Source organism: Myxine glutinosa, chromosome 10 (genome assembly GCF_964187855.1).
Source record: "Myxine glutinosa chromosome 10, kmMyxGlut1.1, whole genome shotgun sequence".
Taxonomy (NCBI): domain Eukaryota; kingdom Metazoa; phylum Chordata; class Myxini; order Myxiniformes; family Myxinidae; genus Myxine; species Myxine glutinosa.
In genome coordinates, this window is record NC_136270.1 from 20,399,474 (window position 1) to 20,414,652 (window position 15,179).

Below are 15,179 nucleotides of genomic sequence, written 5' to 3' on the forward strand. Positions count from 1 at the left end.
GGAGCTCAGGTGTGCCAAGGAAGGACTTCGCACGACGGAGGATGCCCAGTCGGCGACTGGCTTTGGAGGCCAGATTGGAAATGTGGTTTTCCCAGGAAAGATCATGGCAGATAGTGAGACCCAAAAGCTTGAGTGACAGAACTTCTTGGAGAGGATTATTCAGAAAGTAGATGGGAGGGTTTTCCAGTCCGTCTTTTCGGAGAGACATCGTAAGAGTGTGAGATTTGTCAGGATTGAAAGACATGTTCCACTTGTTTGACCAGTCTGTGATTTTGTCCAGGTCTGCAGAGAGTGAGGAGGTTGCAGACTGCCGATCTGAGGGATCAGGAATTGAGCGGCAGAGAGTGGAGTCATCAGCAAAGAGATAGAGAGGATTTTCAAGAGAGTCAGAGAGATCATTGATGAAGACCAGAAAAAGCACAGGCCCCAGAACACTGCCTTGGGGAACTCCAGCCTGAACAGGAAGGGGAGATGAGAGAAACCCATTCAGGGCCACACCTTGACTACGTCTAGAGAGGAAGACCGCAAGCCATCCGTGGAGATTTCCATGGATACCGCAGGAGGAGAGTTTGTTGAGCAGAGCGGGGTGCCAGACCGTATCGAAGGCACGTGATAGTCACGGGAGACAGCTCTGACCATACTTATTAGTACCATACTCATTTTTGTAGTTGTCCCATACTTATTTCACCTGGCATAATTATAGTTTACCCCCTCCCGTAACATCCGAACTGCTGCTTTGATCAGTTGATTCTTCGTTTGATTAATTATTTGACCCCCCCCCCCCCCCCCCCCCCATCCAACACCCCTTTCTGCCCCAGAAACCAAATCTTATCCTTAATGTGGATGGCCTTATTGGAGTTGTGTTCGTCGATTTGCTCAGGCATTGCGGAAGCTTCACCAGGCAAGTGCGCTGCAATTTTACAATATCCCTTCTCGTGTTTTATAAGACTAATGTGCAGATTTTGGAAAATTTAGATACTCTCAAAAAAAAGAACTTTTTTGCAAATTAAAAAATAATTTAGTTGTGGCAGGTCACATATCGTCTCTTGTATTGAAGAGGCACCACTCATTGTTATCACATATCAGTGGCATTTGGTGCTACAAATTGTATGGGTTTGGGGTGAATGGCAAGAACTTCGGTTCCCCAAAGGTTGTAGTCACATGCTCAGGCTTGAAGCCATCTGGAGTGCTTTGGGGGCATGATGGCACGGTGTTGTTTACAGGGAGGAAGCCGATGAATACGTGGAGATGGGTGTGCTGAACGGTATCTTCGTGCTGGGTCGAAGCATGGGATTTATTGGTAAGGCACCACGATCCATCTAATTATTATTACTCCCGCCAGGGAGTAATGCATTCGATCGTGTCCGTGTGTGCGTATGTGTGTGTGTATGTGTGTTTGTATGTTCGTGTGTTCGTGTGTTTGTGAACAAGATATCTGGAAAAGTTCTGAACGGATTTGGATGAAAGTTGGTGGGATGATTGCCCTTGGGATAAGGAAGAATTGATTAGTTTTTGGTGAAGCTCAGGATATTATTCCGGATCCAGGAATTTTGTCAAAGATTTTTTACCATTGGAAGATAGGGCTCCAACTTGACCCACGGCGGGAGTATGCGCTCTGAGTGGCGTTCTAGTTTCTAATAACTTCTAAAAGGTGCCAATAATATTGTCCAGGCCATTTTAGGATTTCTGTGTGGAATGAGCTAAGATTTAGTAATTTTTTCAGCTTTTTTTGTTCTGTTCCACTGCAAACCAAAGAAATACATATGTGGATACCAAAATATTTTTTAATTTCAACAATTTTCTGGAAGCAATGGTGCATTATTTGAAAAAAGTGTATGGGTGCCAATATTTTTGGCCACGACTGTAGTGATTTAAGTTCTGTCAAATATACATTAAAATCACTTTTTTCCATAAAATAAAAAAATGCTAATGAAAGAAATTCTAGCTTCCACAAAAAAAAATTTTTAAATATAATTATATCATACATTTAGTACATATACCCTAGCTATTGTTTTAAAACTACAAGTGGCTATGAAATAATGACAAAATGACAATGTGACATGACAAAGGCACAGCAAAACTATAGTGACGTCAATACAATAAACAGCAATGTTTTAACATTGTATTCGTGGCATGATTGAAAATGTAGTTAGTCCCTTGCACATCCACGACCACATGCGCAGGGATCGGTACACCTGAGCACTGCCTTGACACATTTGCAATTACTTTGGCAACCCTTATTACGTCCGCATTTCAGAAGTTCCTGGCATGACCTACCAGCCTCAGGTAGGGTGGTCCACAAGGGCCTTCAGCTGTCCCGGGTTGAGCACTATGTCTTGCTCATGTATGATCGTAGAAGCCAAGAGGAACGAGTCAACGTGGCACGAAAGGAGCTGTTCACCAAAAAGTCCAGGCCAATTGTTGCCATAACCACCACACAGGCTGCCCTACTCCAACGTACGGAGGGGTAACCTACCAAGCCGGACACTGTTGGGGTCGGGCATTAGTCGATTCCCTGACACCACCAATCCCTGGTGAGTGGGGATGGGTTTCAATTAGGGCCTTCATCTCATTATCAACACCCTCTGGTGTATTTGACAGGTAAAGGAATGCTGGGGTGGCTTCTTGGTAGTTAGATCTTGTCTCCCGAGCGGTGCACTTTCTTTGCCATGAAATGCAGAGGTTTTGTCACATCCAGTGAAGCTATGGAACATTAGAAGGGCCCTACTTCTGGGCCTTGGTTGGAATATATCGAAGTTGTTGCCGAGCAGAAGCTAGTTCCGAGCTATTCTGTGGCAGATAGTTCCGAGCAGAAACTGACAGCAAGCACCAGTATATCTGTGTCTACATTGTGCAGCATGATTTTGTCATGACCTTGCCTGGCAGCATCTGCGGCATGAAGCAAAAAGCGTATGTCAGGTTCCTCATGGTTGCAGGGTGCAAGCAAGGGATGATACATTTTCATGCGGTCGATTGCACAGCACATTGTCTCCAACTGTTGCCACAACATCCTCTTCTTCTTCTGTGAAGGCTTCTACAATAAGCTCAGCAAGGAAATTGAACAGTTCTGTATTGTTTTGTTCCACACAAAGGAAATTGCTGCCAGTTAGTTGGCAGTGCTCCTGTCAGACTGACCTGACTCCTCTTCCTCGTTCTCTCCTTTAACCCCCTTTTCAAAATACCGGTCAAACACAAGGTCAATCCTTGCAACATTCTGAAGGTGGCATGCAACAAATGGTTGGAATATATTCACAGCGTACACTCCAAATGTTTTTGCATGCTTCGGGCTCAAAATATTCACTATGACATCACCGTCGATGATGATGGCATTGGCATCTGGTACGTCTGGCATTGGTGCAGCAAGGTGGCACTACACGTGCATAATGTATTGGAATGTTATGCATTGGTTAGCTTGCTTGATCGATGGGAAGGGCTGTTGTACGACAAAAGTTCTACGATAGACAATGCTGTTTGGCTGGGTTATACATTTTCCGACTGATCTATGATACTTGGGCCATCCAATGTCATTTGCACTAGTGCCAAGCGTGACTGCGACACAGAGTCTTGCTGGTGTCAGTCCGTGAATGAGTCACTAAATGTGGACTTTGATTTTAACATTTCGCCTCGCACTCTATTTGAGGCTTTTATCAAACGGATCCTGTCGTCATCAGCGTTTTCTTCCATAACATTCTCTGCTCACCTTCACTCCTTCATTCCTCTTTTCTCCCGCCTCTGGAACAAACTCCCTCACTCTTCAATCCCACTCCACCCCTCCAGGTCTTTAAAACAGCTGTTCACCACCATCTCTGATCTTCCCCCATCCAAAACCTTGATCTTTTCTACCCCCGCTAATTTCACCCCAATTCCACTTTTTTGAAATACCAATTTCTGTCCTGGAAGTCCTTGGTGTCCTTGTGTTTTATACTTATACCTTCCCACACCTCCTCCCCCCAAGCCCTCTCCCTCCCACACATCTCCCTGCTCTCAAATGTTGTGTTTGTGTGCTTCCCCTTCTCTCCCCATCTTGTCTTCCGCTCCCTCTTTTTATATATTTTGTTTGTCTGGTTGATTTGTTTGTGAAATAAATGTTAGCTCTTTCACGAGCCTCGATTCAGTATACAAAAAAACCAAAAAAAAAAACCTCTTTAAGCATCGTGCTAATACTGTTATTGATGAGAATGCACCTGCAGGTCAGGAAAATGATCTGAAATACGTTCCTTTCGTCTTGTATTGTTGACAGCTAGTTGTAGTGATTTGGTGTTGCTCAAGACGTTTGGTGTAGAGCTTGGAAAGTTCAGACAGTTTCATGATGGGAACTGTCACCATTTTGTCTCGTATGACCTCATCTTTATGGTCTGTTTTCTCTCTGTTCGGTTATAAAGAGACACCAAACACTTTGAATAATATTTTGCATCTTGTGCTGCAAGAACCCCAGCACATAACTTTGATAACAGTTGTTCATCCTGCAGTTTTTGAGCGCACAGACGGACACGCGCGTCCAGCTTAAAGCCAGTTGTTTTGTGTAAGCAGTCAACATCATATCCTTTACCACAGATGAAACAAACTCGTTTTGGCTCTTTCGCTCTCGGTGTTGACAGACGAGTGTTTGCTGGGCCGGGCCAGCCACTTGAATGTTGACAGTCGCGTGTATCTTCTCCTTGGTTCAATGTCATTGTGAGTCTCTACGGAGTGTCGTTTCCACCGGTGCTTCTTCAATACCGATTTCACCATGAAGTCGCTTGATGTCGAAGGGGAGCGCGTCTATTTCAACAAGTTGAAACGAACGTTCAGCAGAGACTCACATCCGGATCCAGAGTCGGCTTTATAATTCGCTGGGCACTGAAGAGCCTCTAACGTTTCCTTTTGACACAATAGACATTGGCTCCAGTCTGTAAAGTCGGCATCGTCTTGTGTTTGTCGTACTTGGTAGTACACTTCTCCCTGGTTCTGGCATTTTGGCTCCGGTAACTATATGAAGTGTTTACACCATCTGGATAGGAAGAAGAAAAAAATGCCCATTATTACCCAAACAAAGTAAAATTGAACAGCTTTTCAAGAATTGATTAAAAAAAATTCCTACTGACTTAATATAGTTTATTCACAAAAATAATGGTGTGGTTGTAGTTAGGAATGTCTAAGCATCATATCGGTGAAATCCGAATGAAGAAAATAGAAAGCAGTGTGTAGTTGTGAAGTTACAAACATTTTAAGAATATAATTTGTGAGATTCAGGTTGCCTTGGCCCACTACCAATAGGTAGCGCTGCTGGCCACCAGGGGGCGCCGGTGTGCAGTGGTTCCCTGTCTTAGCATGATCAGTTTTGGGGAGTACTATGTGGACCAAGTACTATATGTGTACCAAGCTTGATGTTGTTACCCCAATTTGCACAAATTGTCAAATATCTTACCGAAATCTGCCCCACTATGAGCCAATGAGTGGCAAGAACCAGAATGGAAAATGGACTTTACACTTGTATGGCAGGTCATTCCTTCCGGCTATCACTCTTATCTGGAACAGCAGACCTTGGGACATTGTTTTTGAAAGGAAACACACAAAGTTATTTGGCAGAGAACTCATAGACATTTGATGCAGCGACAACGATAGTGCTACCAAAATGGACTCAAATTGCTACGATTTTTATTTGGGTTTTTAACTTTTGCATATCGTTTGATCAGCCCTCAAATATTTGCAGCTCGATCACTTATGAATATATATATATATATATATATATATATATATATATATATATATATATATATATATATATATATATAATGGTATCTGTAATCTGGTTCTCCAACCTAATGAGCGGACAACATGACGTCATCGCCATGCACGTCCGCCTTGCCTGCAAAGTTCCAGAGGAACCATCTAGCAGTGCGTCATTACGGATTATAAATACAGATACTGTCACAAGTGCATGCCTAATTAGGTTGGAGGTTGGAGAACCAGATTACAGATACCATTATTAGTAACTCCCAACCGCAACCAGGTCGACTCCATATGATGAGTGGATACCAGAGATAACGTCACCGCGTGGCAGGCGGTGCGTATCGCTCCCAGCAAGGTGCAGCAGCAGCTGTATGGGACACCTTGCTGGCGGTTCTCCACTGATGATATGAAGGTCGCATAGTGACTGATATAAAAACCGAAAGGGTCACAGAGTTACAAGTGTATGGAAAGCCTCACTGCGTGCCCTGATGAAGCCCCAACAAGGGCGAAACCAGGTCGGTAACTGTGAGTTTTGCATGCACTTGTGACAGTATCTGTATTTATAATCCGTAATGGACGCACTGCTAGATGGTTCCTCTGGAACTTTGCAGGCAAGGCGGACGTGCATGGCGATGACGTCATGTTGTCCGCTCATTAGGTTGGAGAACCAGATTACAGATACCATTATTAGTAACTCCCAACCGCAACCAGGTCGACTCCATATGATGAGTGGATACCAGAGATAACGTCCCCGCGTGGCAGGCGGTGCGTATCGCTCCCAGCAAGGTGCAGCAGCAGCTGTATGGGACACCATGCTGGCGGTTCTCCACTGATGATATGAAGGTCGCATAGTGACTGATATATATATATATATATAATATATATATATATATATATATATTATATATATATATATATATATATATATATATATATTATATATATATATATATATATATATATATATATATATATATATATATATATATATATATATATATAATATATTATATATATATATATATATATATATACATACACACACACACACAAACACACACACACACACACACACACACACACTCTCATTATGTGTTTGTATTGTGGGCACACACAATACATTTTTAAAAACTTCCTCAAAGAGGTTCAGTGTCTAGGCCTCACCATCGACCGTGACCTCTCCTGGGCCGGCCACATTGCGAAGCTGGCCTCCGAAGTGAGGCACAGACTGGGCACCCTTAGTCAATCCAAGTCATTATGTGAAAAAACAGAACTACTCGGCCGACAAGGCTTTTATTCATTGCTCGATAGAATATTAATTTTCTCATATATGGGTTGGTGCCCCAGCATCCTATCTGTCTCTTCTGGAATCTTTGGAATCTCGAGCTTTCTGCATCATTGGCATGTCGATGAGGCTGAAGCACAAGTCCTGTTGCACACTTGTCACAGGAAGGTTGGTGGCCTATCCTCCGGTATAGCTCCCTTAACACTCTCAGCTGACGGACCCTCCCCAACTACTCCAGGATTCATGCTTTCTTCCAGGATCTGACTGCACACCTCCTCTCCTGTTCCTCACTTTTCCCATCAATGAACAACATCCCAGAGGCCGTTTTTTGCCCCCCGTCGCTCCGCTTAGCGAAGGGGGACTATGGTTTTCCCCTCCGTCCGTCCGTGCGTGCGTGCGGACGTGCGTGCGTGCGTGCGTAAGCGAAGGACCGAATTCTAATTTGCTGTGTGGGTGCAACTAGGCATATGGAAAACCCCTATTGAAAATTAGATCGCCACGTCAAAATCCAAGATGGCCGCCGCCTTGTATGTCTCAACCTTGTGAGCGGAATATCTTGAAAAATAAGCGAAGTACCAACTTCTAATCTGGTGTGTGGGTGTATCTATGCATAAGGAAGAACGCCATTGAAAATTGGGTCGCCACGTCAAAATCCAAGATGGCCGCCACCATATATATGTCTGAACCTTGTGAGCGCAATATCCTGAAAAATAAACGAACTACTAACTTCTAATCTGGTGTGTGGGTGTATCTACGCATATGGAAGAACCCTATTGAAAATTGGGTCGCCACGTCAAAATCCAAGATGGCCGCCACCATATACAGACTTGGCATTTAATATGGAATTTTTTTTTTTCTTGACTTGGGTTTACTTTCTTAGCTCAGTATATCAATCTGGTGAGTTTCTTTTACACTTTGGTGATTTATTTGTTAAAAGAACCATGTCACTGTCGCAGCAATAAGTCAACAACAGGATTATATCACAGGTGGCGTGGCAAAATGTACGGACAGGTGCATTTGACGATTGGCTTCACAGTCGGGTATACAAGGGTTGTTGCGTTCTGTATTAGTGGAAAACAACTGCTGCACGTCTCCAAAAGTTCTTGCCGCTTCCTCTGGAGATGGTCTGTCAACTCGAAAATGCTGTTTGTCATGGAGTGGTGGCTTTACGAAATTACGGCATGAAACAGCATGCTATTGCTCGGCAGTATGGCATCACTCAAGGTCAGGTGTCAAAGATCCTAAAACGAAATGCTCAGAGGGGTGTCCCTACTCCAATACCGAGGCCAGGACGTCCCCGCAGAACCACAAGGAGGGATGATCGCCAGCTGCACCGGTTAGTCCGCAAAGGCCGTACCAAGTCAGCTAATCGGCTTAGGGCTGAGTGGCAGCAACTGACAAATGTGCCTGTATCCAGAAGGTGAGTCAACCAACGACTGGTTCAAGCAGGCTATCGTGCAAGGCGTCCCCTGAGAAAGTCATGCCTGACCAGACAACACTGCTAGCGCCGATTGCAGTGGGCCAGAGAGCACCGTCAATGGCAGCCAGGACACTGGAATCATGTGATCTTCAGTGACGAGTCTAGATTTCTGGTCTATCGTCAAGATGGCCACGTCCGAGTGCGCAGACAAGTGCATGAAGCCTACAACAAAGATTGTATAGTGCCAAGAGTCTAAGCTGGAGGTGGTGGGGTGACCGTTTGGGCTGCTTTTCATGCAGGGGGCAAAACTGACCTGGTTGTTCTGAATGGAAACCTGAACCAGTTCAAGTACAGGGCCATTCTGGAAGAAACATTGCTTCCATTTGCTCTTGCAGCCTTTCGAGGAAACTTTGTCTTCCAAGATGACAATGCACGGCCTCATCGTGCTCGCATGATCCAACACTTTCTTGCTGACCGTGGTGTAGAGCATATGGAGTGGCCTGCCATGTCCCCGGATATGAATCCAATCGAAAACTTGTGGGCAGAATTAACGCGTCAAATCGACAACTTGGACCAGCAGCCGACCTCTGTGCATGAATTGCAGCAGGCTATTGTCACTGCATGGCAAGCGATTCCTGTCCAAACCTTGGCAAAGCTCGTGAAAAGCATGCCTCAACGTGTACGTGCCCTCCTGAATGCTCGTGGGGGTTACACGAAGTAATGAACTGTAATTTTACTGTCCGTAATCCCAGTCGTAATTACCTTCGCAAAAGCGGAAGGTTATGTTTTGATCGCTGTGTATTTATTTGTATGTCTGTGTGTGTGTGTGTGTGTGTATGTTATTCGCATAACTCAAAAAGTATTCAACCGAATTGCATGAAATTTGGTGGGATGATTGGTTATTATACGGGACACATTTGATTAGATTTTGGGAGCAATCGGGTCAAAGGTCAAGGTCACGAAAAGGTCAAAATCGTATTTTAGTACAGTACAGAACAGTAGCTGCGGCGAAGGTATGCGCTCTACCGAGTGCCCGTTCTAGTTTAACTTTGTTTTTGTCAAAAAAAAATTTGGCTAATGTGCAAAATAAAGAGATACTTGTGGAAAACGTACAGAAGTTTAACACAGTACTGTCCATGAATTGAGTTCGATATCAGTTTACATCACTTTCAAGGATCAATTTATTTGCTTCGAAATGTCAAATGTGGTTTTTGTTTCTTTTAAAGGTCACATTAACAAAATCTAGAATAATTTCAACATAATTCCAATGAACTTTTGGTTCTAAGACATCTTGAAAAGTAAGTTCACCCCCACAAAAAAAATATTCCATATTAAATGCCAAGTCTGTATATGTCTGAACCTTGTGAACGGAATATCTTGAAAAATAAACGAACAACCAACTTCTAATCTGGTGTGTGGGTGTGTCTCCAGCCCACTTACAAATATTATCGACTCTTCCATGTTTCCTGCGTCTTCCACTTTGTCAACTTACATCACTTCACCGACGGGGGACCTAGGCGTAACGCTTGTTTTCCCACCATTCCCTCCAGGGCTCCAAGCAGACAGTGTACCACCATCACATTCCATACTCTATCTATCCTTACCCACAATCCTTTGTTACGCCCATTAAACCGACCAACCCAACCCTCTTCCTTTCAGATTATTGTTTCAGCTTTTCCTGTTGGTTTATTCCCATGCGTATTGCCTCACTGTCACTTCATTGACTTTAATTCACCTCCATCACCTCTTCCATGAGCCTCGATCTTGTGACGTAAACAGACCGTTTGTCCTTCTTGATTTTGCAGCATTTATTTATTATTGGTGCCTATCGATCAGTTTCATTGCCTCTTGTTCCTTATTTCATTTTATCCTTATAAATTCAAACGGAGCACAACTTCTAGTGTTTGACCGAGACAAAGCCAAGGTTACATTGCCAAACTTCCCTTTGTCTGAATCTTTTTATTGCATTTTTTTCTCAGATCATGAGGACAATTGTCTTAAAATTTAATGTATGGCTTGGTGCTGTTATTTAATTATTTATTTATTAATAGATACCTCATAAATTGAAGATGTTGCTTTTTATTTCGTATGCAGCATTTAGCTGTGAGTAGCATCATTTGCTGAGATGGGTGACGCTGTGCCACTGATGCAGTGCCCTTGTAGGTTCGGGCAGGAATTTTGAATTTGTTCATCGTGATGGCGATAGCTCGCCTGCTCTTCACGAAGGGCACGTGGGGATCTTTAACGTCCACCTACTAACGCCAGCAGATGAGAGGCGCCAGTTTAACGTCCATCCGAGGGACGACACATTGATGAATCGCCCTGCCCGTGAAACACCGGGATGACGGTTTGTAGCCAGGCCAAGGTTCGAACCCAGGCTCAGAGGGGAGTGTGCATACCTGTAGGCCATCCTGCCAGCCCGTTTCAGATGTTTTAATTCAATTTGGGATTTTAATTTTGTTTTTCATCCCACTTCATGAATCCAAGTTTTTATGATTCTATTCCCAAATGTTTTCTTTAGGTCATTTTCTGGACCAGAAGCGGCTGAGACAAGGATTGTACCGACACCCATGGGATGACATCTCTTACGTGATGCCCGAACACATGAGTATGTGAGCCAGCTCGCGGATTAGCATCCACCAAGGAAGCCAAACACAGGTGTCCCATACGTGTTCATCTGTACGAACCCAGCATTCATCACATCTGGGTTTGAGCCAAACATTCTCTGCAGCAGTTTGTGTTCCTCGTCATTGTGGACTCAGTTTTGTTGCAATGTTTTCATTTGGATAAAAGCAATGAAACCAAAGCGGATGTGTCTGAAAGAGAAGGATGCTGAGAATTGTCCTATAATTTCCTGTACGTGTTGTGGCCTTTTTACATTCCTTTTAAAACTACCTGGAGTATCGGTGCCTGTGCCTGTGCGAGGAAATGTGAATTTTGATGTGTAATATTTTGAGAAGTGTTTTTCTGGGTTCACTTTTACTTCACGGCTAGTGTGGTTAAGCGATGTTTGACGTTACTTTTGTTATTTGAACTTTGCTGTGAGCATGCATGGCTGCTGCCACTAGCTTCTCATACACAATGATTGGTTTTATCTTCTTCTTCCTTTTTTTGTTTTCTGTTGTCATTTATGTGAATGAAGCATGTTCTGGAGTGTGGGGTGTGGTCGGAGAGGTTGCGTGTGACGTTACATGTGAAACGAACCAGGTGCCTCATATCGGCCGCTTTCTTAAGCGAGATGTTTACCGACGGGATCGTCCCTCGTCATCCTTGGCAATTCACTGCGGCCAATCGTATTTGTATCCCCAGGTAAATCACATGTGGCTTTTTATTTGGTGGATAAATTGGTCGCAGGAATGTTTAAATTTTAAAACTCATTCGCAAATGTGCACAGATCAACTTCTTGAAGAAAGTTGAAACGTGAAATATTCGCTGTGCGTCAAGAGGCCTTTCATTTGTGCTGCTCTCCCATTTTGATCATGTACTGTGCGGAAGCACTATTCCCACTTCCTCCTCTCTCCTTACACCTTCCCTTCCCAATATGATAACGACTGTATTATCCTTGGTTGAGGCGTTATTTCGATTTTGAGTTCTGCTTTTGATGTCTGGTTTTAAACAGCTGAGTAACAAATAAAGGAAGTTTCATTTGCTCGGTCGATCCAGACTCGGTACTCGATCAGTTGTATTTTGAAGAACATGGCTGCATGGCTCAAATGGAGGAATGAGCGAGTGGATGTGAGCAGTGAGTCTGGATTCTGACAGTTTCCCCAGAAGGGAATTACTGTAAGGCGCACAAACCTGTGGAGGGAGAAAGAGGACATAGAAAGGGCACAGGGTGCAAGATCAGAAGAGGAGGCTGTGACATCTCTACAGGGATTTGCCAGGTGATTAATGCAGGGAGACAGAGTGAGAGTGTTGAGATTTGTCAGGTTTGAGACTGATTCGAAGTATCAGAGCAGCTCATGATTATATCAGGGTCTACAGAGGGGTAAGAGGATGCTGCCTACCTGTTTGAAGGATTAGGGATGTTATGACAGAGGGCAGAGAGTGAGGTCATCAGGAAAGAGATAAAGATCTGAGGACTTTCCAACGTCAGATTGGTGTTGAAGATTTAGAATTGACCTGGACCCAAAGCATTGCCTTGAGACACTCCAGCCTTGACAGGAAGAGATATAAGGATCCAGTTGAGAGCTGCATTGGCTACAAGAGTACAGGAAGTAAGTAAGCCATGTGTGGGGTTGGCCTTGGATACCATAGGCAGGGAGTTTGGAGAGCAAAACGGGATACCAGACTATCGAAAGCTCGAGATATGTCAAGATAGACGGCCCTGATTTCATGCCTGGTGTTGAGGGCCTCCATCCATTGTTGACAGAGTAGAAGCAGCATGTTCAGGGTAGAATGACCATGTGTAATATAAGTCCGTTCGAGGAAAGGATTTATTGACTGCGATGTTTGATTCCATGTTCGATGCCATCTAACTCTCTAATCCAAGTTCAATGCCAGGTGTAGCGTCAGACTTAAAACTTCCATTCTTAAGCACTTTCCTTTGGACAGGCACATAAAGCAGGCTCTCCCATCGACATTTTAATTGTGGATGTTGAGAATCTCATGTTAATTTAAAAAGGGCTTTGCCATGGTGTTTTGGTTCCTTGGCCTGCTTCGGGTTAGCTGTATAATTACCACTTGGGATTCTGCAGAAAATTGTTCACATGGTTCGTATTTGGCAAGGATTCAGTTAAACTATAGTTGGCGATAGATACCTTTAACGATTTTCTTCTCGTGTTTGTATTCACTTGCACCGCCAACACAGAGCCCCACCTTTTTGGTGCAATCAGAAACTACTTTGAAACCAAATAAAATTATGCTGAGAATATTAAACATCACAGCAAGGCATTCTAGGTACATGAGGGTAAAGAACAAGTTAAGACAAGAAAAATGGTTTTATGGCAGGTGGCGCTCGTCCATGGTGAAAATGGCAGGTTTTATAACCTCCGCCACCAAAGGCGCTGGAGGATATTTAATTGTCCGTCGCACCGCGGAGCGAAAGGGGGACTATGGTTTTCCCCTCCGTCCGTGTGTCCGTCCGTCTGTGCGGGCGTGTGTGCGTACGTGCATGCATAAGGGAAGGACCGCCTTCGAATTTGGTGTGTGGGTGCAACCCACGTCAAAATCCAAGATGGCCGCCGCCATGTATGTCTGATGCCATGTATGTCTGAACCTTGTAAGCTGAATATCTTGAAAAATAAGCGAAGTACCAACTTCTAATCTGGTGTGTGGGTGTATCTAGGCATAAGGAAGAACGCTGTGAAAATTGGGGTGCCACGTCAAAATCCAAGATGGCCGTCACCATATATATGTCTGAACCTTGTGAGCGAAATATCTTTAAAAATAAGCGAAGTACCAACTTCTAATCTGGTGTGTGGGTGTATCTCGGCATGAGGAAGAAAGCTATTGAAAATTGGGTCGCCACGTCAAAATCCAAGATGGCCGCCACCACATATATGTCTGAACATTGTGAGCGAAATATCTTGAAAAACAAGCATTCTGAGTATTGCGCTGCAATACATGTCCCCTACCAAATTTCAAAGTGCCATAACTTTGTCAAAAATGATCGAATATGCAAATTTATGCACGGTTGATGCTGGTTTTCGAACTTGATCTGAGGTATGCTGAGACACATGTGTGTCATGCCTCGCCTCGTTGATAAGCCCGCAAGGTCGCTCCGTGGAGCGGCCTGCACGTATTGCACTGTGTGAATTATATAAATTATTACCAACTCACGGTCTGAGGTACTCGCGATTCAAGAGATATCCATTTTTTTATGGCACATTGGAGAAGCCAATGCGAGGTTTCTTCTTCCTCAGCTTGTCACAACTCTGTCAAATGCGATCGATTTAAAAAAGTCAGAATTTGACCATATCTGTTTTATTCGTTTGTTAATATACCTCAGCTATTGACAAATCTTAAATTAGAATTTTATTTGAGGTTAAAATGACCGCGACAGGTCGTGTCCAACGATGCTTTCAGTCTGTACATGTGATAAATAATTAAATCCGCACACTTGACGCCTCTTCTTCTTCACGCAATAACAACTTCTAGCTTCCAGACCGTACATCCAATCATTTTGAAATTTTGCAGACTTATTACTCTTCATGACTTCTACTACAGTATGAAGTTTCACGTCGATCAATAAAGCGATTCAAGAGATATCCATTTTAAAAAATATTTTCGTTTAATTCACGATATCTGCCAAACCACGTGAGCTATCGCAAATTCCAAAAGGATATTTTAGTAGACTGACATGCGGAACAGATCTATGAAGTTTCCCCTCGATTGGATCAAAAATGAGGGAGGGGCTCGGTTTTAAAGGTTCATGCTTAAAAACGTCATAACTCTGAAACCATGTGACACATGACGTCATGCTCGCTGACTTTTTTGTTCGTCATGGGTATGCGATTATGCCTGCAAAGTTTGGCCTCGATCTGTTCAGCCGTTGCAGAGAAAAAGGGGTTTTCGTGTTTTCACGAAAAACAATATGGCGCCAGAACCACGTGACCTGTGACGTGATAATTACCATTACAATATTCGACAGACCGAGTCCCTCCTATGGTGAAAATTTGATCTCAATCGGTCCTATTATTGCAGAGAAAATGGTTTTTAAAGGAAATTAAAACTTAAAATGGCACTGAGTTAAGGATCATCAGAATTATCAGAATTCCCAAAGTTCAAAGTGCCATAACTTTGTCAAAAATGATCGAAACG

General features: G+C 43.6%; 1 protein-coding gene across 7 annotated transcripts in view; it reads left to right on the forward strand.

Annotated features, from left to right (window-relative positions):
* The window catches only part of ACLY (ATP citrate lyase), a 159,644-nt gene extending 147,571 nt beyond the window's left edge, over positions 1–12,073 (forward strand). For 4 of the 7 annotated variants that reach the window (XM_068127319.2, XM_068127320.2, XM_068127321.2 and 1 more), the window contains 3 exons: positions 819–901; positions 1,224–1,300; positions 10,939–12,073. In XM_068127319.2, the coding sequence (XP_067983420.2) occupies positions 819–901; positions 1,224–1,300; positions 10,939–11,033 (255 nt within the window). In that variant the 3' untranslated portion in view covers positions 11,034–12,073. Of the gene's footprint in view, positions 1–818; positions 906–1,223; positions 1,301–10,938 lie in introns of all 7 variants that reach the window. The other 3 variants (XM_078785407.1, XM_078785408.1, XM_078785409.1) reach the window with 1 other exon arrangement.
* Positions 12,074–15,179: the final 3,106 nt, after the last annotated feature.